Source organism: Leptopilina boulardi, unplaced genomic scaffold, assembly GCF_019393585.1.
Source record: "Leptopilina boulardi isolate dan_hultmark-lab unplaced genomic scaffold, ZJU_Lbou_2.1 LbouV2_305, whole genome shotgun sequence".
NCBI lineage: Eukaryota > Metazoa > Arthropoda > Insecta > Hymenoptera > Figitidae > Leptopilina > Leptopilina boulardi.
This window is the reverse complement of record NW_026137869.1, coordinates 974084-1001307: the sequence shown is the minus strand read 5'-3', so window position 1 is coordinate 1001307 and position 27224 is coordinate 974084. Positions and strand designations below refer to the sequence as shown.

The window sequence follows — 27224 nt, the reverse complement described above, 5'->3', positions numbered from 1 at the left end:
TAGTATAAAACAAATTTAGTCAGACAAAGCCTTGTTAACTTTTAGTATCTTTAATATCAGTAGTGAAAGTTAGTTATACTCAGACTAAACATATTAATTTTCGTTTTATTTAAAGTTGGTAGCAGTGGTAAAAGCTATTTTTTGTCAGACAATATGCAAAAATTTTTGTAATATTATTATCGGTGGAAAAAGAGATGCAAATCATTTTTTTTTAATTTTAATAATATTAGAATCAGAAGTGAAATACAGTTTCAATAAGACCTAAATTAGGAAATTCTAGTGAAAATAATATCAGTAGTAGAAAACAATTTTAGTGAAACAAATTGTATCAACTTCTTCTATTTTAAGTTTCAGTAGTAAAAAATATTTTTAGTCAGACCAAATTTTTTTTTTTCTATTTCAAGTAGATATAAGTAGTAAAATTCCGTTTTAGTCAAACCAAATACGCGACAATTCTTTATAATACTAGCAAAAGCAACAAACATAAGATGTAAATTCTCATTTTTAATTATTATACAATTCAAATTAGTAATTAAGAATTAAAATTCATTTTTAATTACTATAAAATATTCAAAATAGTAGTAAAATACCGTTACTGTCGACAAAAAAAAATTACAAATTGTAACAACTTTTCCTATTTTAAGTTTCAGTACTAAAGGATATTTTTAATCAGACCAAATATTTCAATTTTTTCTTTTTTATGTAGGTATCAGTAGTAAAAATCCGTTTTAGTCAGACAAAAATAACAAGGATTCTAGTAAAAATAATATCAGTAGTACCAAAGTAATTTGGTAATTTGCTAATTTTAGTCAGACAAATTGAATTTTTTCGTGATAGTAGTATAAAAGGCAAAGTTACAAGGATTTTCGTGCAAATAATATAAGTAGTACAAAATATTTTTAGTCAGACAAATTGTTTTTTGGTCGTTTTTTTATTATAGTTACAATTAGTAAATATTAATTAATAATTAATTAACAGTAGTAAATACTAATTAATGTCAGACACTTTTGTTAATATTATTTTTAATTTCAGTATCAGTAGTATAAAACAAATTTAATCAGACAAAGCTTTGATAAATTCTAGTATTTTTAATATCAGTAGTAAAAGTTAGTTAAAGTCAGACTAAACATATTAAATTTTGTTTTATTTAAAGTTGGTATCAGTGGTAAAACATATTTTTAGTCAGACTGAATATCTCCTGTTTTCTATGACTGTAACCGAAGCTTTTTTATTAAATATTTATAAATAAGTCATAGATCTACATAATTAAATATAAAATATATATAAAAAAATTAGTCCGAAGGGAAATTTATTTTCCAAAAATCCATACGATCGTTAAAAAAATCCTGGCTGAGAGTAATGGACGGATCGTTATTATTGATAGGATTTCCGATTTGAAGAAAATTTTCATTTTCCACATAAGATTGCCAAAGATCGCTATTGCTTAAATGATCAGATGATGGTTTACTGGAATTGAAATTATTATATTTGTAAATAAAAAAAAATTCATTATATAAATTTTTTTTTGACAATTAAATAATTACCCGCTAATGGCAAATGATGTCCATAAATCGACCATTATATCGATCATTCGTTGATCTACTTTTGCCGTTTCACTTAATGGAATTCTAGGAAAATGATATAAAAGTTCTTCTCCATGTGTGACGCCAATATTTCCTTTTATTCCATTTTCCAAAGAAACCACACTTTCATTACCACGATAATTAAATGAATAAATATAAAATGGACTCTTAATGATTTTTTTCATTTTCTCCATCAGCATCATTTGAGGATAGATAAATCGACAATCGGAAACAAAATTTGTAAAACTTCTTAGAATCTAAAAACATAGAGGCAAAAAATTTAAAAATTAAGAAATAATAATAATAATAATAATAATTTGTGTAAAATAAATTGAATTAAAAAAATACTTTGTTTTTATCAGCTACAACTGTTTCGTTAAAATAAAAATTATGAATAATTCTTGAAAATTTTGTTACATTATTCGGTTTCATATAATGATATGCTGTCGAATTAATATATTTATCCAGTGCCAATAACATTGTCTGATAATAATTTGTTTGATTTTTGTAAAACGCTGAAATTAATAATTATTTTTATTATTAAAAAAAAATTCGATCAATGATATTAAAATTGAAAAAAAATTATTTTATTAAAATTTTTTACAAATTATATTCATTTTTTTTGGAAATTACAAAAAAATTTGAAAATTTAAAAAAATTGACTTACATAATGTAACTGGTAAACCTTCGTCGCCAACATTTCCGCTCATTGATGGTAAATCTTTTAATTTATTCAATTTTATAAGATTCTCAGGACTATCAATTAGAAAAGCATCTTTTGTTTTTATTTCATTAGTTGGAATCCATGCTAATTTGGAAAAATTAAAACCATCATATGGCACGGCATTTAATAATTTAAAAATACTTTTCTCTCTCAAACAATTGACAATTATTGTCGAATTATTGATATTTGGACAATTTACATTTTTAATAAGTTCATTTACATATGGATCTAAATTTCTTCTATTACGAAAAGCCCATGGTCCCAATGCACTGCCACTTTGGAAAATGTATTGATGAAATAAATCTGTAATTAAAAAAAAATTGCTTTTTAAAATTCGATTTAAATAAATAATTTACAGTTTATAATTTATAGTTTATAATTTATAGTTTATAATTTACAGTTTATAATTTACAGTTTATAATTTATAGTTAATTCATAAAATTAATAAAAGCATTAAAAAAAAATTCGATTATTTTTATAATTAATTTTTATTGCTTCATTAATTACCATTGGATGCATCGGAAATTGCATGTAAACCAACACAAGCACCACCTGCACTTTCTCCAAATAAAGTAACTCTATTTGGATCGCCGCCAAAATATTTAATATTTCTTTTAACCCATTTAAGAGCAAGAACTTGATCTTTTAATCCAAAATTACCAGAAACTATGGAATCTTTTGTAGCAAAAAATCCTAAAATTCCTAAACGATAATTTATTGATACAAGAATAATGTTCTTATCTAAAAGATAATTTGGACCATAGTATGTGAAATTACTACTTCCAACAAGAAATCCTCCGCCATGAATTCTTACCATAACTGGCAATAAATCATTTTTATTGATATTCTATAAATTTAAAATTTTCAATTTTTTTTTTAATTCGTTAATTATATTCAAATTTCTACAATTTATTTTCTATTTTGCATTTTATATTATATTATATTTATTGTAATTTTATTTTAATCTATTTTTTAATCTAATTATCATTTTTAAATAATTATATAAATTTAAAAATTAATAAATATAAAAAAAAAAATTTTTAATTCTAATTTACGATTTTCTGTTTAAACGCATACCTTAGATTTATTAAAATTTAAAATAGGTGTAAAAACATTTAAATACAGACAGTCTTCTTCGCCAATTAATCCTTCAACTTCAATTTGAGGACAAAAATTTCCTTCTCTATTCGCTAAACGTAATCCATTCCAATTTTTTGCCAGAATTGGATTACTAAATCTAAAAGTAAGGATATATTTCAATTTTTTGAAATAGTTCAAGATTTTGTTTTGATAAAAAAAAATTTTTTTTTTCGCAATAAGTGTAATTTAAATATATAATTATACCTTAATTTTCCAATTGGTGGTTCGGCATACGGTATTCCAAGAAAAATGGAAATTTCTCTTCCATTTCGTGTTCTCATTGTTGTTCCCTTAATTAATCCTTGATTTATTTTCACCAATTGATCACAATTTATCAATGAACAACACATGAAGCAAATAATAAAAAATCCCAAATATTCCATTTTTGAAATAAATTATATTTAATTTAAAAAAATAATTTTTATTTTGTTTCTAGTAAATTATATTTATCAAAAAAAGTAATACGAAAAAATTTCCAACAAACTGTCACAAAAAAAAAACAATACAGAATAAACGTTTTAACGTCGAAGAAATTGATAAAAAAAAATAATTTAAAAATAACTGTTATTTGTTTTTGAATAATAAATTACAATGATTTACAATTTATCTTATCTATTTGTACCAAGTGTACATTGACTTCGCTTCATAAATGTATGTATAATTTTAAACTTTATTTCGATTGGATATAAATGTAGAGAAATTTTTTTTTTTTTCTTTTTTTTTTGTTTCCTCTTTAACTGGGTTAGAGAAATAATAAATTATTAAAGTTTTTCCAGTTCAATCATCGGCGGATTCACAAACAGTTGACAAATGGTTCTTTTTCCCTTCAAAATATTTCAACATAGATTCAACCAATAAGAAATAGATTATTAATGACTAGCAAAACCCGTCAGATTAAATCGCTAGCTATTCATGCAATTCGTATTTAGAAAATGATAATTTTTTTTATTTTATTTTTATTTCGTTCAACATATGATAAATTACTATTCTACTATTATAAAGTTTCAAAATTTTTTAACATTAAAAAAAGAAAAACATTTAAAAAAATATTTAAAAAAAATGTCTTGAAATTTCTAAATAATCAGTAGATACAGTATAGTTTCTGTATAGTTACTGTATAGTTTCAGAATAGTTTCTGTATAGTTTTTGTATTTGTTTCGCAATAGTTTCTGTACAGTTTCTAAATAGTTTCTGTATTTGTTTCTGTATTTGTTTCTGTATTTGTTTCTGTATAGTCTCTGTATAGTTTCTGCAGAGTTTATGAATAGTTTCTGTACTTGTTTCAGTATAGTTTCATTATAGTTTCTCAATAATTTTTGTATTTGCTTTTGTATTGTTTCTAAATAGTTTATCTATTTATATCAGTATAGTTTCAGAATAGTTTCTGTATAGTTTTTATATTTGTTTCGCTATAGTTTCTGTACAGTTTCTAAATAGTTTCTGTATTTGTTTCTGCATAGTCTCTGTACAGTTTCTATATAGTTTATGAATAGTTTCAGTATTTGTTTCTGTATAGTCTCTGTATAGTTTCTGCAGAGTTTATGAATAGTTTCTGTACTTGTTTCAGTATAGTTTCACCATAGTTTCTCAATAATTTTTGTATTTGCTTCTGTATTGTTTCTGAATAGTTTCTCTATTTATATAAGTATAGTTTTAGAATAGTTTCAGTATAGTTTTTGTATTTGTTTCTAAATAGTTTCTCTATTTATATCAGTATAGTTTCAGAATAGTTTCAGTATAGTTTTTGTACTTGTTTCTAAATAGTTTCTCTATTTATATTAGTATAGTTTCAGAATAGTTTCTGTATAGTTTTTGTGTTTGTTTCTAAATAGTTTCTGTATAGTTTCTTTGTAGTTTCTAAATAGTTTCTGTGCTAGTTTTGGTATAGTTCATCTATACAGTGGCCATACAAAAAATAGTATAACTGATTTGTTAAAAAAAATAAATAAGGATATTAAAAATAATAATAATAATAATAATAATTTGTATGCATACGATGAACGATCATCTGTAAACTGTATGTACTATATACATATGAAGTTTGCCTTGTGTCCCTGAAGCGCGCCGAAAACGCAACAGAGTTCTGACGTGTGACACGGCGAATTGTGGAGGGACTCCTGAGAGACACCTCATTCAATTAGCCACTCAATTACTTGCATCACATCACATTTACTTGAAACGCCACAATCTGCCGACAAATTCCGCGAGTGAACCCCTCAACAAAATCTAACTAGAAGTCAAGGCGAAACTCGTGATTTCCAAATCTGTTCGTTCCTTATACGTAAGAAACTTTAACAGCATGACGAGAGCGAGACAAAGAGATAGACAGAGAGAGAGAGAGAGAGAGAGAAGCAAATCTGTCGCAGGAAATCTTCAGTCACGTGATGATAACAATTATTGTACGAATTTTTGCAAATTGTCTGACTAAAATAATATGTTACTACTAATTCGAATATTATAGAAATTTTTATAATGATTGACTACAATTTTTTTAAATTGTGCTAATTTTTTCAAGAATTTTAAACTATTGTCTGACTAAAAATATACTTTACCATTGATAACAAAATTTTAATAGAAAAAAAAAATTAATATATTTAGTCTGACTTTTTTTTATACTGACACGAAAAAAATACGACAAAAAACAATTTGTCTGACTAAAACTGTTTTTGACTACTTAGAGAAAATTAAGAGGCATTAAAATAAGCTGCAACGCTTATTATTTTAATCCAATTTTCCCTTATTTTAATACCAAAATGGATTAAAATAAGCAAAATTAGATTAAAATAATAAGCGTTGTAGCTTATTTTAATGCCCTTTAAATTTTCTCTGCTGACATTGTTTACACTAGAATTCTCTTAATTTAGGTCTTATTAAAACTGTATTTCACTACTGATTTGAAAATTATTAAAATTTAAAAAAAAAATGATTTGCATCCCTTTTACAACCGATATTAATATTACAAGATTTTTTGCATATTGTCTGACTAAAATTATCTTTTACCACTGATACCAACTTTAAATAGAACAAAAATTAATATGTTTAGTCTGACTATACTTAACTTTTACTACTGATATTAAAGATACTAGAATTTATCAAAGCTTTGTCTGACTAAATTTGTTTTATACTACTTATGTTATTTTAATTAGAATCCTTGTAATTGTAGTCTGACTAAAAATGTATTTCACTACTGATTCGAATATTTCTCACATTGCGTGATACTTAAAGTAGAAAAAATAAATGTCATCAGTCTGACTAAAACTGTATTTTACTACTGAAACTGAACATAAAGGTAAATAACATAATTTGTCTGACTTGAATTTCTTTTTACTACTTATATTAATTTCAATAGAATCCTTGTAATTTTTTGTCTGACATTGCAATTTGTCTGACTGAAACGGAATTATAGTACTGATATTGTAAAAATTACAAAAATATTATTGCATCTCACTTACGCTGATATTAATTTTTTTGCTTACTGTCTGATTAAAAATGTCTTCTACTACTGATAAGTTCTTAAAATAAAAAAATTGAAAAGATTAGTCTGACTAAAACTGTCTTTCACTACTTAAACATAAAATAGAAAAACTTGGCAAAACTAGTCTGACTAAAATTGCTTTCTACTACTGATATTATTTCACAGAAAATTAAAAGGCATTAAAATAAGCTGCAACGCTTATTATTTTCATTCAAATTTGCTTATTTTAATCCATTTTGGTATTAAAATAAGCAAAATTGGATTAAAATAATAGGCATTGCATTTTATTTTAATACCTTATAATTTTCTGTGTTTCCATAGAATCCTCGTAATTTTTGCACTGACTGAAACACTGTTTTACTACTCTCTAAATCTGAATCAGTGAAAATTTCGCTGATTTTCTCAGTGACAAAGATTTTCACTGAGAATCAGCGACTATCACTGACGAAACAGTGACTTTACTGAAGTTGCTTCTGCGCCGACGCAGTAAATTTCAGAGCGTCATTTGGTGCAAGAGAAATCTGGGCAAGTTAGGTTAAAAGTTATATCAACATTTGCGTTTTTTAAGTGAAAAAATTGTTTAAATACTTAGTAAGTACATATTATACACTATTATTTACCTTCTGGATCATAAGTTCATATACAGTAGTTGAATTTATATCAAAATTTGATCAAAGATTACTTTGGTTTATACAGTGTTATTTTTAACTATTTTATAATAAATTTAACAAAATACGTAATGATTATAATTAATTAATTAAATTTTCTTTGTTTTATAGATGGTTTCGATTATATAAAATTCATAAATTGTTCAAATTATCATTTGAAAACTAATTCGTTTTCGTTTGACACGAAACATAACCTCACTTATATTTTTCATGCGATATTAATATTTATCACTATTTTTGCGCATAATTTTAACTATACCGACAATTGATTTTCCCTTTAATTACTTCTGCTTTGTATTTTGTAGATTACACTTTTACTCGGAATCAGCAATAATTTCAATAAGATGGATTTATCGAATATATCTACATTGCCCTTAGAATTGTACACCAAGTTAAGGGACAATAATATTCCAGAGGAAATATTTCAAATTTTAGAAGGTTTGTGTAAAAAGATTTTAGTTAAATCTTTTTACACAAACCTTCTAAAATTTGAAATTTTCTATAATTTCATTGAAAATTATGTTTATGATCTTCACACGGGAACTCGCAGTGTAGTTACATCGATGCACATCAATGTGTGCAACGTTATCAACGAAGAATCGTCAAATTAGTTTTATAGTTTATCAAACAAGTCATTGAAACTTCGATTAATGTGTTTTCTATTTATTTTCAATGGATGTTTCATTTTTTATATTTTTGTGTTTTTATTCTACGTTTCAAACTTACGTTTTCCTAATATTAATTTACGAATAATTACTAAATAATGTTCAGTTTTCCTAATTGATGTACGTGTTTCAATAAATATAATATTTTTCATTAAACTAATATTTTATCTTTTGACACAGAAAAAACTAAGAAATATTTAATTCACTGAAAAATCAGTGAAAAACTACTAATTAGATCAGCGAACTTTCACTGTTTAAATCAGTGAAATAATTCCTCGCTGATTGAAACAGTGAAATTCCACTGATTCCCAGTGGTATACTTATAGCTATTTCAATCAGTGACTATTCACTGAGAATCAGTGGGATTTCGCTGATTCAGATTTAGAGAGTACTGATTCGAATATACTACTTATATTATTTTCAACAGAATTCTTGTAATTTTTTGTCTGACGAAAACGGAACTTTACTACTGATTCTAATACTATACACTGTAAAACGAAAGGTATTAATTTAATACCGACTGTAGGTACTAAATTGTCATTTGGTTCTATTTTGATACCTAAAATCGGTACTATTTTAGTACTTTCTTTTTACAGTGTAATTACTATAATTCTCTCATTTGTTTGCTTACTGTCTGTTTAAAAATCTCTTTTACTACTAAAACTTTCTTAAAATAAAAAAAATTGAAATAGTTTGACTAAAACTTTTTTTTACTACTGAAACTTAAAATAAAAAAGAGACATTATTCGTCTAACTAAAATTGTCTGTTATCACTGATATTCAAAAATAGAAAAACTGTTTAGTCTGATCAAAAATATCTTTTACTACTGGCATAAAAAATAAAAAAAAACTTCTTTCTTTTCTTGTTGACAAGGAGAAAATTTTTTTTTTTTACCCCACTTTTATAAGTTATATGAAAAGAAGGTAAATTTGAATATATACATATATGGGTGTAAGTTATATATTGCAAAATCTCACTTCGATCTAATTAACCAAGGACTATAGAGCGCCCAAGAGTGTCATACCAAGGCAGTGTCACCTCCTTTCAATCCCTTCGACGAAGTAACGAGAAACGCTTCGTATAATCTTATGTAAATCGTACACGTCACACCCTTATGCTCATACACGCCCTTATAGCACGCAGCAAGGATATAGAAACGAGCAAGGACTTGGCTTTCTGGGTTCGGGTTACGCCCGCGGAGTAGTATAGGGACACATGGATGATTTCAGTAGAGAGTGAGAGAGAGTAAGAGAGAGAGAGAGAGAGAGAGAGAGAGAGAGTAGTAGACGGGGGCTTATATGAATGTTAAAATAAGTTTGAAATTGTCGCGGACAAGTTCAGTCCTTTGGGACTAGACCCGGACGAGTAATTCCGCAACACCGGCAGTTTCGGCCTTTCGACGAGAGCCAACGCCTCCGATTTGAACCGCACACATATTCTCGATGATTTCATTTTGTCAAAATATATATATTTATATATATATATATATCTATATATATTCCAAAAACTTTGTAAAAATCAACAATAGACAAACTTTAATGTTTTTTATACTATATACATATTTTTATTTTGACGTATACTATTTTTTCTCTAAAACTCATAAATAAGGAATTTATTTCAAAATTTTTGTTGAAAATAAATTATTAAGTTGATGTATTTTATAAACATTGTTTTGTATTACTACTGAAAATTGCACAGTAAATAAAAATCTAGATTTCTGTTCAGAAAGTAATATTTTTATAAATTAGTTTTTCTTAAAAATTAATTTTAATTTTCTCTTAAACGATAATTTACTGAAAAAAAATTTCCTGCTTAAAGTTATTTTTAATATATCAATAAAAAAAATTACATGAATTTATATATTTAACTGTCTGATTGAAACTGACTTTTTCTACTTGTGCAAAATTTTTAAAAAACTCAGAAAAGAACATTTGTCTGACTAAAACAGAATTTTCTACTTGGGTGAAATTTTAGACAAAATGTGTCTGACTAAAACAGGTTTTTTCTACTTGTGTGAAATTCGATGGAATTGAGAAAAAAACTTGTCTGATTAAAACAGATTTTTCCTACTGTGTAAAATTCAATAGAATTGAGAAAAAAAACATGACTGACCGAAGTTGAGTTTTCTACTTGTGAGGAAGTCAACTCAGAAAAAAAAGTCGTCTGACCGAAACTGAATTTTTCTACTTGTGCGGAATTCAATAGAATTCGGAAAAAAATTCTGTCTGACTGAAATTGACCTTTACTACTTAAAACTAGAAAAATATTTCTTTCGCATCAGTAGTAATATACTGTTTTAGTTAGACAAAAATCGTAGTGACTTTTTTTAACTGTCAGTAGTGAAAGATAGTGTTAGTAGTTTCATTTTTATAGTCAGACATTAAAATTTTGAATGACATTTGAAATAAAAATCAGTAGTAAAAGCTACTTGAAGCCAGACACGACTGTTTATATTTTTTACAGTATAAGTAGTATAAAATAATTTTAGTTAGACACTCAGAAAAAAGATATGTTTGAACAAAATGTACCATTTTTTTATATTTACTCAATTTTTTGGTTAGTTCAAAGAAAATTTGTTTAATTCAAATAAATATTTATTTGATCTAAATAACTGTTTGGTTTATTTTAATAAATTTTTTTAACAAAGAAAAAATTTGATTCAGCTAAATAAACGTTTGGTTTATGCAACCAAATGTTTGGTTAACTGTATATCAATGCATTTATTTTGTTGATTTAACAAAAATTTGGTTGCTTCAAACGAATTTTTTTCTGAGTGGACAAACATTTTGAACTTTTGGTATGTTAAGTAACAGTAGTAAAAGATAGTTTTAGTCAAACTAAAAGTTAATTTTTTTATTTTAATTTAATATCAGTAGTAATAAGTAATTTTAATCAGACAATAAAAAAATCTTGTAATATTATCAAAAGTGAGATATTTTTTTAATTTTTATATCAGAAATCATTAGGGAAATACAGTTTTAGTCAGACTCAAATTAAGAGTATAAAAAGTAATATTAGTAGTACAAAAAAATTTTAGTCAAACAAATTGTTAGTTTAATTTTTTTTCTCTACTTTAAGTCGGTTTCAGTGACATAGGGCAATTTTCAATTTTCAATTTCAATTTCATTTATTAACGGGACATGCCCTTTCGTACAAAAGTACTCCTAAATTCTAATAGTTACGTAAGTAACAATACAAAATAGAAAATATTAACTAAATCATTAACTAAATTTTAATCAGACAATACAAAAAATTCTTGTAAAATTAGCATAATTAGCGGTAAGTGCGAGTGAATAATTTTTTTTTTATTGTAAAATTCGTATAAGTAGTAAAATACAGTTTCAGTCAGACAATAATAAGAATTTTCTGAAAAATAATATCAGTAGTACAATACAATTTTAATCAGACAAAATATGTTAACTTCTTCTACATTAAGTATCAGTAGTAAAAAATAGTTTTAGTCAGACGAAAAAAATTTTCTATTTTAATTATTATTGTAAATAATCTCAGTAGTAAAAACTTGTTTAAGTCAGACATAACGAATTTTAATTATTGTTATTTCAGTGTTAATGGAAAAAGTCAATTTAAGGCAGACAAAGCAGTTTTATTTTTTGTAATTTCTTTCATTTTTAATAACAGTAGTTGTAGTCAGTATTAGGTTAGGCAAAATTAATTAATTACATCATTAAATTAAATTACTATATTTATATTCATAATAATTGCGTGTAAAAATGTAATTTTGAAACAAAGTAAAACTGTAATTTTTAATGGAAAGAAAGTACTTTTAAAAAAAGTAAAATTTACTTTTTATTAAACATAAAAATAGTGAAACAAATTTTAAAAAATTTCGAATACACAATAAGTCATTAATAAAGGCGGAAATTCATTTTTGTTCGACATTTTGATTTTTCAATAAATTGTTTAGTTTTTCATTTTGTGTGAATTTATAAAATCGTTACTTGAACTCTTAAATCTCACAAAACCACCCTTTTGCATTATGTGTTTCGTATTCATAGCCTGAGCAAAAATTGCTCCTAGTGCACAATAAAGGTTACGAGCCATAAAGTAAGTTGAAGCTACCATGCCGATGTTTATTTAAGCGGTGGAGACGCCCTGTGTTACGACTCTCTTTTTCTCTCTTTTTTTCTCTCTCTCTCTCTCTTCACTAGTTTATGAGTTTATTCGAGGAGAAAAGTTGGAAAAATAAAAAAAAAAAAGACATTTTTTAGTCTTAACAAAGTTTGAATTATCCGCAGAGTTTGAAAAATAGTTAGTTCCTCTCGTTACCAATAGGAGTTCTTGTTGGCGTAGTGGTAGCTTCTGACCTCTTGTGGACGATTTGAGAAATATTTCCCCCTTTTAATATTATCGACGTTAGTGAAAAGAAATCTACCTTATCTCTTAGTGGTAAATTATTTTCATGCCATAGTTACCTATGGGAAAATTTAAATTTATTTGCAAAAAGTAAATAATTTTCATTAATTTTTATTAACTTTAAAATTTATTTGCAAAAAAAAAAAATAATTTTGATAAATAGAAAAATTTATTTTCTTTCAAAAATACGAATTTTTTCAAATTGTTATCTATATATTTGAAAAAATATTTCAAAAAAAAAAAAAACAATTGAAAGAAAAATTGACATTTAACCAAAAATAATAATGTTAAAATCGTTTACGTTTCGAATTATATTAATTTAAATGAAAATAAACAAAATTCACTTCAAATGTTTGGCAAAATTAAAAATTTCTTTCGTATATTATCGAATTGGACATTGGATGTGAAAATAAAGCAAATTGAAAAAAATGTTATTAAGAAAATTCCAATCAACAATAATGATTCAAAAGTCAAGAAAATTATATTTATCACCATGGAATAGTTTTCGTACGACAAGTATTTGTAATATATTAAAAATGGGTAAAAAAGATTCATCGGAAGATAATTCAAAATCTATAGCTGTGGTAAATTTTAATTTTAATTATTTCACTTTTATTTTTATTTATTTCGTTTATTCAAAAATATTTATCTTATTCAGAAATAAATTGACATATTCTTGAAATGAAAATAATAATAATTAGTCGTATATTCATATGAATTTTGAAAAAAAAATATTCTTATAATCATTAATCTTCTTTATTAATATCATAATTAAGCTAAATCTTATATATATTTATTGCAGTTCCTTTATAGTATTAAAGTTCACTAATTTTCTTCAATCATATTAGTCATCAATTTTCCAACAATTCATCATTTATATTTTCTATAACACATTCGTGTACAATCTTCATATAGACGCATGACAGATTTGTTGAATAATTGTTTAAATGAATTATAGCTTCAAACAAATAAATTCATAGCTTCAATAAATAATTGCATCAATAAATAGTTGTTTTAAACAATTCAAAATTCAATTATTTAAAAATATACTTATTTTAAAAAAAAATTTTAATTTAACAAATTTTAGCATTTTGTAAATTTAAATATTTAATATAAATATTATGGTACGTTGCTTTTTACATTCAGATCAACAGTTATTTGTATATTAATAAATAATTTATTAATTACATTATTGTGCCATAGTAACTTTTGCCAAAGTATCTTTTGCCATAGTAAGTAACTTTTGCCATAGTAACTTTTGCCATAGTAACTTTTGCCAAAGTAACTTTTGCCATAGTAACTTTTGCCATAGTAACTTTTGCCAAAGTAACTTTTGCCATAGTAACTTTTGCCATAGTAAGTAACTGCTGCCATAGTAACTGTTGCCAAAGTAACTTTTGCGATAGTAACTTTTGCCATAATTACTTTTGCCATAGTTACTTTTGCCATAGTAACTTTTGCCATAGTAAGTAACAGTTGCCAAAGTAACTTTTGCCATAGTAACTTGTGCCATAGTAACTTTTGCCATTGTAAGTAATTGTTGCCATAGTAAATTTTGCCATAGTAATTTGTGCCATAGTAACTTTTGCCATAGTAAGTAACTGTTGCCATAGTAACTTTTGCCATAGTAAGTAACTGTTGCCAAAGTAACTTTTGCGATAGTAACTTTTGCCATAGTTACTTTTGCCATAGTAACTTTTGCCATAGTAAGTAACTGTTGCCAAAGTAACTTTTGCGATAGTAACTTTTGCCATAATTACTTTTGCCATAGTTACTTTTGCCATAGTAACTTTTGCCATAGTAAGTAACAGTTGCCAAAGTAACTTTTGCCATAGTAACTTGTGCCATAGTAACTTTTGCCATTGTAAGTAATTGTTGCCATAGTAAATTTTGCCATAGTAATTTGTGCCATAGTAACTTTTGCCATAGTAAGTAACTGTTGCCATAGTAACTTTTGCCATAGTAAGTAACTGTTGCCAAAGTAACTTTTGCGATAGTAACTTTTGCCATAGTTACTTTTGCCATAGTAACTTTTGCCATAGTAAGTAACTGTTGCCATAGTAAGTAACTGTTGCCAAAGTAACTTTTGCCATAGTAACTTTTGCCATAGTAACTTTTGCCAAAGTAACTTTTGCCATAGTAACTATTGCCATAGTAACTTTTGCCATAGTAACTATTGCTATAGTAACTTTTGCCATAGTAAGTAACTGTTACCATAGTAACTCTTGCCGCATAGTAACTTTTGCCATAGTAAGTAACTGTTGCCAAAGTAACTTTTGCGATAGTAACTTTTGCCATAATTACTTTTGCCATAGTTACTTTTGCCATAGTTACTTTTGCCATAGTTACTTTTGCCATAGTAACTTTTGCCATAGTAAGTAACAGTTGCCAAAGTAACTTTTGCCATAGTAACTTGTGCCATAGTAACTTTTGCCATTGTAAGTAATTGTTGCCATAGTAACTTTTGCCATAGTAATTTGTGCCATAGTAACTTTTGCCATAGTAAGTAACTGTTGCCATAGTAACTTTTTCCATAGTAAGTAACTGTTGCCAAAGTAACTTTTGCGATAGTAACTTTTGCCATAGTTACTTTTGCCATAGTAACTTTTGCCATAGTAAGTAACTGTTGCCATAGTAAGTAACTGTTGCCAAAGTAACTTTTGCGATAGTAACTTTTGCCATAGTTACTTTTGCCATAGTAACTTTTGCCATAGTAAGTAACTGTTGCCATAGTAAGTAACTGTTGCCAAAGTAACTTTTGCCATAGTAACTTTTGCCATAGTAACTTGTGCCATAGTAACTTTTGCCATTGTAAGTAATTGTTGCCATAGTAACTTTTGCCATAGTAACTTTTGCCGCATAGTAACTTGTGCCATAGTAACTTTTGCCATTGTAAGTAATTGTTGTCATAGTAACTTTTGCCATAGTAACTTTTGCCGCATAGTAACTTTTGCCATAGTAACTTTTGCCATAGTAAGTAACTTTTGCCATAGTAAGTAACTGTTGCCAAACTAACTTTTGCCATAGTTACTTTTGCCATAGTTACTTTTGCCATAGTAATTGTTGCCATGGAAACGGTGACCGTGTACGACGGACGGACGGACGGACTGGCGCGAAATTATAAAATTGTAAATATAAAATTAATTAAAATAAAAATGTAAGAACAGATAAAAGGTAGAATTAAAAATAAATTTTCATCATAAGAGAGAAAAAAAGTAATTTATTAATGGAAAAATATTAATTTGCTGTAATAATCGAAACCTTTCTCTTATATATAGAATAATATATGATTGAATTACTATCTGTCTTTGAAACGATTATAATTACAATACAATCTTAATTGCTCGCGAGACAATATTATGTAATTCCAGAAGAGCAATTGGTTTTTTTGTTGTTGTTGTTGTTGTTGTTGTATTTATTACGGCTATTGGTGCAGATACTCATTATTTTTATTATCGTATAGGTATACATTTTTGCTTCGTAAGCATTGGCTCGTTAACGGGCAATATTTATGTGTTTTATCGAATAATATAGCGCTTTCCCTTCTCAATTTGCTATGATACAATCACTTTTTTCCATATACACTTTCCTCCATAATGTGGCGATATTATTACCCTAATGTCTCCTTTTTTTTTTTTTTTTTTTCTTGAGGTCTTGTGCGGTTGCGGTAGTCTCGATGGAACAGAAGTCACTGAAGCTGTATCTGTTGCAATTCATTGCAGTCAAAAAGGATTTAAAACTGAATTTTATGCACCTGACAAAAATCTTTGTGAAGTTATTAATCATTGTTCAGGTGAAATTGTTAATGAAACGAGAAATGCATTAATTGAGGCCGCAAGAATATCACGATCATCAATAAAACCACTATCCGAATGTAAACCCCATAATGTTGAGGGTCTTATTATTCCAGGAGGACTTGGTGCAATTAAAACTTTGTAAAAAAAATAATTATCAAAATTTTTTTCAATTTTTTCAAATTTTTATTATTTTTAATTAGAAAAAATTTTAATTATGTTTCAAAAAAATTACTATTTTTAATTTTTTGCAAAAAATTTCATCTAATTTTCCTTTTAAAATTTTTGTTTTTTTTTCAGAAGTAATTTTGCATCTGATGGATGTGACTGTATAATTTTGCCCGAGATGGAAAAACTTATTGAAGATTTTTGCTGCTGTAAAAAGCCAATTGGTGCAATTTGCATTTCACCTGTATTAATTGCAAAAGTTTTGGAGGGCGTGAAAATAACATTAGGCAATGAAGGTGAGTGAAAAATTTGCAATTTTTTTGCCACCAAAAAAAAAAAAAAAAAAAAAAAAATCAAAAAGAAAATTAAAATTTATTTGGAAAAAAATTAAAAATCTGTAAAAAAAAATGCATTTTCATAATTTAGGTCCTCCTGAGAAATGGCCATTTGGTGCTGCTATTCAAAAAGCAAAAAAAATGGGAGCCAAAATTGAAAAGAAAAATGTGAATGGCGTTACTTTTTGCAAACAATATAATGTTTATAGTACACCCGCGTGTATGTATGGTCCAGCAACTTCTTGTGAAATTTTTACCGGAATTGGTAAAATGATTTCAAAAATGATTAAATCAATGAAATAAAAATCAAAAAATTTTTTTTTGTCGAAATTCTTTTTTTTTATTATTATTTTGTTCTTTAATTTTATTATTTCATTATTTTATTCTCTTATTTTATTATTTAGAAAAAAAATTAGAAAGTTAAATTTTACTAAATGAAACAAAAATATCTTTTTTTTCTAAAAAAGCTTATTTTCTAAAAAAATGAAAAGAGGGGGGAAAAACAATCTCAACATTTTTCTGGTTTATAAAAATATATTTATTTTTTTATATTGTGTGCTGAAAATGCCAATCACTTTTCAAAGCACCGCAATTTTCGAATACGATCTACACAACTAAATGCTACAATAATCAACAACAAATAAAAATAACAATGTTTCAAAATTAACGGTGAAGAAAAGCGAGGGTGAAATTTGTAAATATTTTTTTAAAAAAAAATTTAACCAATTAATTTAAATACATGGACAAAAAAAACAGAAATATTTATTCATGTCCGTTAAAAAAAAAAAAAAAAAAATTGTTGACAAAAAATATATTTCTTCACCGTAAATCTTGTGTTAAATGAATCGGAAGGGCAATTGAACTTTTTTTTTTTAATCAGTTCGCTATAATTAAAATTTTTTTCAAAATTTTATATTGAAATTACAAATTTTGTTATTTAATATTAATATAAATTTTCGCAAAAAAAAATTTTTTTTTTGTATATTTAAATGAATATATATAAAGTACTTCAGTCCGTTTGAAAAATTAATAATTCTAAAAATAGAAGAAAGATTTTAGTTAAATTTTTTTTTCTTTCCAGCTATTTATATATATATAATGTTTCTGTCACAACATCTTGCTTTTTTTTTTGTCAGTGAGAGAGATTATTATTTTTTTTTAAATATATATATATATTTATATTCAGTTCCTATTCGGTCAATTTGCTTTGAATTTTCCCAGTGAATACATTCACTTGCGAATCATTCGTTTAACGTGACAGTTCAGCTTCGAATATTATATTCTCGTTTCGCAAGAATACGAAAGTCGTTGTGACATTCAAACCGGAATCAAACATACTCAAAAGAATCTCAATTTAAATTACAATTTTCAAAAATTGTCACGTATTAAATATTTAGATCTAAAAATCGACAATTTTTAATTAAAAATTTCAAAATTGAAGATTTTTTTATTAAAAAAAATAATTTTGTAAAATTGATTTTCGTTGACAGAAAAAATATATGTTTGAAACAGCGATATATTTCTCTGGTATAGTGAAAACTTTCGCTATTTTAGTGAAACATATCGCTGTGCCAGTGAAAATTATTTTCCAGGTGAAGAATTTTTTCGATGTTAAATATTTTCTCTTAATATGAATAATTTATTTCTTTTTTTGAAATTCACTTTTAAAATAATTGATTTATTTTTTCACATATTTGTTTTTTGTTTTGTTGACAAATTTTCTTCTGGCAAAAATTTTCATTTCTTCAATGTTTCTTGATTTAAAAATTTCTTTCTTTATTTTTCTTTTTTTTGGAAAAAAATTGAAATTCAGCCGATAATTCAAAAAATAAAATCTAAAAAAAAAATTTGATGATTTAGAAAAAAAAGATCTTTTGGAAAAATAATAAAATTGAAATTTCCTCCGGTATGATCTTAAAAATCCAGTGTGTCTCAAATTTGATGCGCGAGGGAAAAACTGACTCTCATCTCACAAATATAATCTTAGGTCCTTCTCACATCTCGTCAGGTATCTCCTTCTTTTTTTTTTTTCCCCCAACAATATATAGTTTATGACGACGCTTTATTTAACTCAGACTTTGGTTCTGATCTCATGGCCAGATTCATTTTCTTTTCTTCTTCATCTTCTTCCTCTTTTTTTGTTTTTTTAATTGGGATAACTCCCAAAGCGTTCACAACACTTTTTTTTTTGTACACTTTTTTTTTTGTATTACCAAAAAAAAAAAAAAAAAAAAAGTTATTCACCTAACGCAAATATTCAACTAAGTGCCAAAAGAGGTTCCACTGTCATGCGTGACTTCCTGGCTTTTTCATCTTGATATTTTTTCATTTTCATTAATTTTCTTTTACCCTGACTTAGCTTTTTCTGTGGTTGTTCAGTTGTTGTTATTGTTGATGCATTAAATTCCTCCTCCTCTAACATTCTCAATGTTTCAAAAATATTTCTCGGTTGATCATTGACGCGCGCTGTACTACTACCATTTTTATTTGCATAAACAACGGATAAATGTGAAAAACTTGATTTTGGTGGCGCTGTAATATCAGCAAAATCACGGAAATTAGCAAAGAAATCACCACCACGCACTGGTTGTGGTTTTGGATTTTTATAATAATTATGTCGACTACGACCACTGCCATGATAATAGGGATTATAAATTGATTCATCAATTGAATATTCATCATTTTCTTTATCCTCAGGATAATATGTTCCACCTCGAATAACACCAAAATTACCCGAACCAAGTAATGGATGAAGAGATTCTTTTTGTTGTGACGATGATGATGAGGATGATGATGATGATGCTGCTGTTTGATAATTATTACCTCTGTCACGTTGGAAATAACCTAAAAATCGATTTGGTCTATAACGTTGTTGATGTTCCGTATAGGGAAGTCGATGATTTGTGAATAATTCAGCAAATGAAGGGAAGAAATTTTGACTATCTGTCTCGAGATTTTTTTCCGATGAATCGTTTTCTTCTTTTTTGTCATTATTATTTTTATTGTTAAAATCACTTTCTTGAGAAACAGTTGCTACTACACTGACAGTAGGTTCGTTTGATTTTACATTCAATATTGTTGATGCTGGAACCTGTTCCTTTGATTGTTGATGACCATTGCGAATTTGGGGATTAATTTTTTCATCACTGCGAACAGTTGTTGTTGATTCTTCTTCTTCTTCTTCCTCAATTACTGTTATTTGTTCAGGACCATCAATTTTTGATATTGATTTTAATGATTCTTGATTTGTTGTTTGACTTTCGCTTGGTTCCATTTCGTCTGGTTCCATAAACATGTCAGAGTCGTCGCCATCATCGTAGGCTTCCTCAACATCCGAGGCAGCCGCTACCGAATCCTGGAACAATGAAATGAAAATTATTTTTACTTCCCCTCGGAACAAAAAAAAAGAAAATTTAAACTTCCGTTATTTTTAAATTCTGGAAAAATAGAGTTTTAGTAAAATTAAATCTGTTTCTTCTAAATTTTACTACGAATCAAAGTATCTGGTACCATAGTAACCGGTACCAACTGGTATTATAGTAATCAGTACCATAGTAACCGGTACCATCCAGTACCATATTAACCGGTACCAACCGGTATCATAGTAACCATTACCATAGTAACCGGTACCATAGCAAAAGCGGTACCATAATGACTGGAACCTTAGTAAACGGTACCATAGCAAAACCGGTATCAAACTATCTGGTACCATAGTAACCGATACCAACCGGTAACGTAGTAACCAGTACCATAGTAACCGGTACCAACCGGTATTATAGTAACCAGTACCATAGTAACCGGTACCAACCGGAATTATAGTAACCGGTACCATTTAATACCATATTAAGCGGTACCAACCGGTATCGTAGTAACTATTACCATAGTAACTAGTACCATAGCAAAACCGGTACCATAGCAAAACCGGTACCAAAGTATCCGGTACCATAGCGAAACTGGTACCATAGTAATTGGTACCATAGTAACCGGTACCATGGCGAAACCGGTACCATAGTAACTGGTACCATAGTAACCGGTATCATATTAACTGGTACCATAGTAAGTGGAACCAACCGGTATTATAGTAACCAGTACCATAGTAACCGGTACCAATCGGTATTGTAGTAACCAGTACCATAGTAACGGGTACCATCCAGTACCATACTGACCGGTACCAACCGGTATGATAGTAACCATTACCATAGTAACCGGTACCATAGCAAAAGCGGTACCATAATGACTTGAACCTTAGTAAACGGTACCATAGCAAAACCGGTATCAAACTATCTGGTACCATAGTAACCGATACCAACCGGTAACGTAGTAACCAGTACCATAGTAACCGGTACCAACCGGTATCATAGTAACAAGTACCATAGTAACCGGTACCATAGCAAAACCGGTACCAAAGTATTCGGTACCATAGTAACCGGTACCATAGCGAAACTGGTACCATAGTAACCGTTACCATGGCGAAACCGGTACCAACAGGTATTATAGTAACCAATACCATAGTAACCGGTACCATCTAATACCATATTAAGCGGTACCAACCGGTATCGTAGTAACCATTACCATAGTAACCGGTACCATAGAAAAACCAGTACCATAGTAACTGGTACCATAGTAACCAGTATCATAGTAACTGGTGCCATATCAACTGTTTCCATGAATCTGATAATCAGGGATAATGGCGCGAAATTTAAAATACTTTAAAATTTTCATATAATTATTATAAAGTTACATAAAAATTTATAATTGTATTATTATTTAAATTAATTTATTATTTATAAGACTTTATTACTAACGTAATAATCATAATCTTGACGATGATAATTCTGAATTGTAGATTATAGTACAATCAATAGAAATTACAAATCATTGAAAATTAAAAAAAAAAATCAATGAAAATTACAAGTCATTGGAAATTATTTTCATATTATTTCGTGTTATTATTATTATTACTATTATTTCCATAATCATAATAATATTGAACTTTTCTGTTATACTTATGATACATATTATAATAAAGTTAATAATATATCTTTTGTTAATAAGCCATTATAATGTCATATCTTGAACTATGTATTAAGTATCCTTTAATGGAATGATAGTCGCGTAGGCGGATCGAAACCAGTGGATCTTTGACACCAAACCGTGTCCTCGCCTTGACATTTAAAGCATCTTCGTGCAATGATCTTTAGTACTGTAAAGGTATATATATATATATATATATATATATATATATATATATAATATATACTTAAAGTTTACGTGCAGTTTCACGTCAGTTTAATGATATTTACGTTTTGAAAATTTTATAAATATATATTTAAAATTTTAATAATAATTAATTGCAGTAATAGATTTCCTTCTCAACAATCTAATTATGATAAATGAAATTGTGATGATCATTATTATTGATAAACAAAATTTATATTCTCACATTAAAATTTAAACGAATCTGAGGGGACATTCATTTTTTTTTTTTCAAAGAAATAATTCCAAAATGAATAAATTTTGTGAAAATTAGAATTTTGTTATTAGAATTGAAATTATTTAATATATTTCGTAGCAATTATTTGATTTCGTAATTTAATGAGAATTATAATTGCGAGAAAGATCGTTTTTGCAACTCAAATATGGTGAATGGGGAGGATTTTTTTTTTTCGATTTGATAAAACGATATTCAATAAGCTGTGAGTGATTTGCATCGCTTGAACTACCACTATGCCTGTTGTCGGTGATTTCCATCTATCAAGTTGAATCGAATTCGAGTAGCAGGTTACTGGCATATAACGAGATGAATTTTTCTATTTCAAAGGCGCCATAACACATTTCTAACAATCGATTCAGCATTTATTACTGTCAATCACAGAATCTTGGGCGCAAATCTCTTTTATATATAATAAAAATTGATTTAAACATACGATAAATTTGTTAACAGTATTTTTTTATCAAATTTTCTTCGTTTCTTTAAGTGAAAATATGCTCAACGATTTGTAAATTAACTGTTGAAAATTATATATATATATATATATATATGAACTATCATATTATTATGAAGTTATACCATACTAATTATTTATGATGTAAACTTTAAATAAATATTATGATTTTCTTTATTACGTAAAGGACCATGAAATCGTATGATTTAATTATTGTATAATGGTATACACTTTTCTTTTAAGAAAAAAAAAAATTTTTTTCTTTTTTTTTTAACAGTCACGAATGCAAATTGAATATTGTGAAATTCTAATTATTTTTTATTGTCTCTTGTTTACGATTTACATATAAATATATACGATACACGTGAGGGGGACAATAAATATCTATTTTCATTATATTGTTATTGTAACAGAGTGAAATTATTGGAAATTCATTTGCATTATAATGAGATAGTTATTACAAAATTTTATATGTAAAAAATTCAGAATCATCTCGATATCAGTATTCTGGATATATGAAATTTATTATTTTGAATTATTTCACAATGAATTTTATATCTTATATAGGATTGGTTTAAATATATATTAAAGGGAGTGAGGAATTGTGTCGATGATACACTCCTGTTACTGTTGCTGACCTGACATATTCATAACAATGCTAGGCGTGTCTCTTTGGTCTCGTGTATATATATGATGTGTTTTGCAATTGATTCAAAAAACATATATATATAGTTTTGCGTTTAATATTCTTTGCACAGAATTTGCGCGCTGTTTTCTGTATATATTTAAACCCACGTAGATTGACAAAAAAAAAAAAATTTATTTGATTCAAATAATCGGTTGGTTTGACTATTGTCAAATAAATATTTATTTGAACGAAATAATTTTTAATATTTTTAATTTGAATTAAATTAAATTTTATTTATTCATATATACATAAATTATTAGTTCAAATACAATTTATTTAATTTAAATAAAAATTATTTCGTCCATATTTATTTGTTTAAACAATTTATTATTAATAATTAAAAATATTTTTAAATATATAATATTTCTATAAATTCAACTTTTCGTAGCAGTTATTATTTTTAAAAATTATAAATAAAATATAGAATTAAATTGCAACAATTATTATTCAAAATTGTTTAAACAAATAATTGTTGCTATTTATATTAACTTTAGTGTACCTAGAAAAAGTGCATTTTTTATACCTAAATTTGCAATTTATCGAAGGTAAAAAAATAACAGATAAAGAACATATATACAATTATTATTCCAAAAATTGTTTAAACAAATAATTGTTATTATTTAATTACTTTTCAATTTTAATTTCATATTTTGCAATTTACCGTGTTAAGTATATAAAAGAGAATAAATATTAAATGCCATTACTTCATCAATTGTTTAAAAAAAAAAAATAAGTTAACGCCAATTATTTCTTTAAACAATTATTTAAAGAAATATATTTTTATTATTTATGTTATATTTTTAGAGAAATTATTAAATAAATCGATAAATTGCAATAATTATCATTCTGCTGGGAAAAAAAATTGATAAATAACAATAATAATTTGTTTAAACAATATCGCCCTGTATAGTATCTTGTCTGGTGAAAATTCTATAAAATGCAAATCTAATTCAGATTAAAAAGAAGTTAATTTAATTCAATAAAGTGCAAATCTATTTTGGATTAGATTTATAGAACAATGTGCTTGACCAATCCTCTCCTATTAAATTGTCATAAAATGATCGATCACTTTGACTGTCGATCAATGCAATAGTTCAGTATCCCACGATCGATGAACTGTGATGGCATATTCTTTTAAAAGAGGATGAAATCAATTTTTTTTTAATCCAGACAATTTTTTATTATAATATATAATACAAAATATATATTATATTATATATTATAATTATGTTACTTATTATTATTATTATTTTTTTATTATTATATTAATGTTGGCATATAAATATTATAAATATTGTATATAATATTTAACTTTTGCGTGTCTCGTGAATGAAATGATAATTTTATTGAAGGGTATATAATAATTATATTATTACTCGGTGTGATTGCCCTTAATTTAGATATAATTTATACTGTTGGTGAATCAAAACACTTTAGAGATGAGCCTCTAATAATTTATAAAATGCGAGAACACGATTCTTATAATAATATATAAAATAAATTACTACTATTTCAATGCACCTTAAATTATATTTTATATACAAACTGTGCTAATCTACCTTTAACATATATATATATATATATATATATATATATAGTGCAATCATGCGATTATAACGTCTCTTTCACTTTTTGATTCTTTACAACGATAAGACATCTTTCACTCACTCACTCTACTCTGACGACAATATGATCGCGTTTACAGGAGAGAAAGCAAAACGTCAAATTCTGAACAATCTGTCTGCGACTTTAAGTGCAATTATCTTTATTGATTAATGAATATCGATATATTATTGATATAACAAGTGGTTCAAAAAGTTGAAATTTATATATATAAATAAAAAAAAGTCTTGTCGATTAGATTAAAAGATTTTTTTCCCCCCAGTAAAAGAAATATAAATATATATATATATATAATAAATTGTATACTTTATGTATACATATATTGAGTATTTTTATGTAAGTAAAATTTACTTTTTTATTAGATGAAAAATTCATTAGGTTAAATTAAATTTCACTTGATAGGAGAAATCATCTATGAAAAATTAATTGAATCTAAAATAATAATAATAATAATTGAAGGTTAATAAAAGTATATTAGAAATTTATTTATTAGATATAATGAAAATGAAATTTTTATAAATAATAAAAAATAAATAAATAATAAAAAAAGAACATTAAAAAAAAAAGAAAAAAAAACAGAAAGTGAATGAAAATTAAACAAAATAAAGAAGCAATATGTATAAGAGAAAATGAAGAAATCATCATATAAAAACTCTCACCTCATATGCAGGCAGGTGTTTCGATTCAAATTCCACATCTGAAACAAACAATAAAAAAAAATTTATAAAACTTTACCATATTTTGCAACAATTACATATTTTATTGTTTAAAATTAATTTTAATTATCGTTATAGCGAAATTAAATTTATATGATTAGAACTAACGAGAAATTAATGCAAATTCATATATATATATATATATATATATATATATATATAAATTAGTAACAGAAAATAAATTTGTTTTTGTGTGAGTAAAAAAAAAAGAAGAAAAAAAAACAAATCTTTTGGTATGCGATGTAAATTTATAATGTACCTGTTTCACGGAACTGCCTCTACGAGTGACAGTTGCAATTAAACTAAGAAATCTTTCACTGCCAATTAGTATATATGAGGAACAACTAATTAAATCAACATGTTTCTTACAATTTCAAAGCATGTGTTATTTTATACCTGCAACAAATATCTAAAGCCAAAAGAAATGTATTATTTTTCATCATCATCATTCCATTTCACTATACTATACTATATAATTACCTATAGCCAAATAGTAATCAAGAAATAATTAATTATTATTTAATTGTTACAAAATGTTAATTTCATTATATTAAAATTATTATATATTAATTAAAAATTAGTCATTGGCAATAGTAATTAATAAATAATTCAAAAATTATTAGTAACTTTAGACAATAAAAACTTTAGTTTAAGTAGCTTTAATTATAATTTTATTTAAAATTTTATCTTAGATATCTATTATTTCTTATCTCATTATATCTTCTGATTGACATTTAAAAATGATAATTTTAGTTGTACCACACCAACTGGTACCACAGAAAGTGGAACCACAACAAGTAGTACCACAACAACTGGTACCACAGCAACTGGTACCACACCAACTGGTACCATAGCAACTGGTACCAAATCAAGTAGTACCACAGCAACTGGTACCACAGAAGTTACAAAATACCATAGCAACTGGTACCACAATAACTGTTACCACAGAAAGTTGTACCACAGAAGTTACAAAGTACCATAGCAACTGGTACCACAACAACTGGTACCACAGCAAGTGGTACCACAGAAGTTACAAAGTACCACAGCAACTGGTACCACAGAAGTTACAAAGTACCATAGCAACTGGTACCACAGCAAGTGGTACCACAGAAGTTACAAAGTACCACAGCAACTGGTACCACAGAAGTTACAAAGTACCACAGCAACTGGTACCACAAAAGTTACAAAGTACCACAGCAACTGGTACCACGGGAACTGGTACCACAGAAGTTACAAAGTACCACAGAAACTGGTACTACAGAAGTTACAAAGGACCATAGCAACTGGTACCACAGTAACTGGTACCACAGAAGTTACAAAGTACC

At 26.5% G+C, this 27224-nt stretch overlaps 3 protein-coding genes across 3 annotated transcripts in view; 1 reads left to right on the top strand and 2 right to left on the bottom strand.

The window, feature by feature from the left end:
* Positions 1–1093: 1093 nt before the first annotated feature.
* Positions 1094–3934, bottom strand: LOC127283007 (esterase E4-like). Its single transcript, XM_051307638.1, has 7 exons — positions 3652–3934; positions 3385–3544; positions 2815–3154; positions 2251–2610; positions 1932–2098; positions 1545–1840; positions 1094–1467 (listed from the first exon to the last, which is right to left on the bottom strand). The coding sequence occupies exons 1-7, from the start codon at positions 3828–3830 to the stop codon at positions 1293–1295; spliced, it is 1677 nt and encodes a 558-aa protein (XP_051163595.1). The 5' UTR covers positions 3831–3934; the 3' UTR covers positions 1094–1292.
* An 8962-nt stretch (positions 3935–12896) lies between these two features.
* On the top strand, positions 12897–17245 carry LOC127283008 (glutamine amidotransferase-like class 1 domain-containing protein 3, mitochondrial). Its single transcript, XM_051307639.1, has 4 exons — positions 12897–13214; positions 16282–16565; positions 16725–16888; positions 17019–17245. Exons 1-4 carry the CDS (start codon positions 13059–13061, stop codon positions 17228–17230), a joined length of 816 nt encoding a protein of 271 aa, XP_051163596.1. The 5' UTR covers positions 12897–13058; the 3' UTR covers positions 17231–17245.
* A 196-nt stretch (positions 17246–17441) lies between these two features.
* The window catches only part of LOC127283045 (uncharacterized), a 91992-nt gene continuing 82209 nt past the window's right edge, over positions 17442–27224 (bottom strand). Inside the window, exons 2-3 of the mRNA XM_051307698.1 lie at positions 25843–25880; positions 17442–20282 (exon numbers count right to left, since the gene is read on the bottom strand). Coding sequence (XP_051163655.1) covers positions 19185–20282; positions 25843–25880 — 1136 coding nt within the window. The 3' untranslated portion in view covers positions 17442–19184. The remainder of the gene's footprint in view (positions 20283–25842; positions 25881–27224) is intronic.

Bases quoted from the DNA above. Each gene is read 5' to 3' on its own strand.
- LOC127283007 (XM_051307638.1), bottom strand. From the start codon at position 3,830: ATGGAATATTTGGGATTTTTTATTATTTGCTTCATGTGTTGTTCATTG. The intron at 3,155-3,384 runs GTATGCGTTTAA...TTAAATTTATAG, and splicing joins TAAATTTTAATAAATCTAAG to AATATCAATAAAAATGATTT. The intron at 2,611-2,814 runs GTAATTAATGAA...TTTTAATTACAG, and splicing joins AATTTCCGATGCATCCAATG to ATTTATTTCATCAATACATT.
- LOC127283008 (XM_051307639.1), top strand. From the start codon at position 13,059: ATGTTATTAAGAAAATTCCAATCAACAATAATGATTCAAAAGTCAAGA. The intron at 13,215-16,281 runs GTAAATTTTAAT...TTTTTTCTTGAG, and splicing joins ATTCAAAATCTATAGCTGTG to GTCTTGTGCGGTTGCGGTAG. The intron at 16,566-16,724 runs GTAAAAAAAATA...TTTTTTTTTCAG, and splicing joins CTTGGTGCAATTAAAACTTT to AAGTAATTTTGCATCTGATG.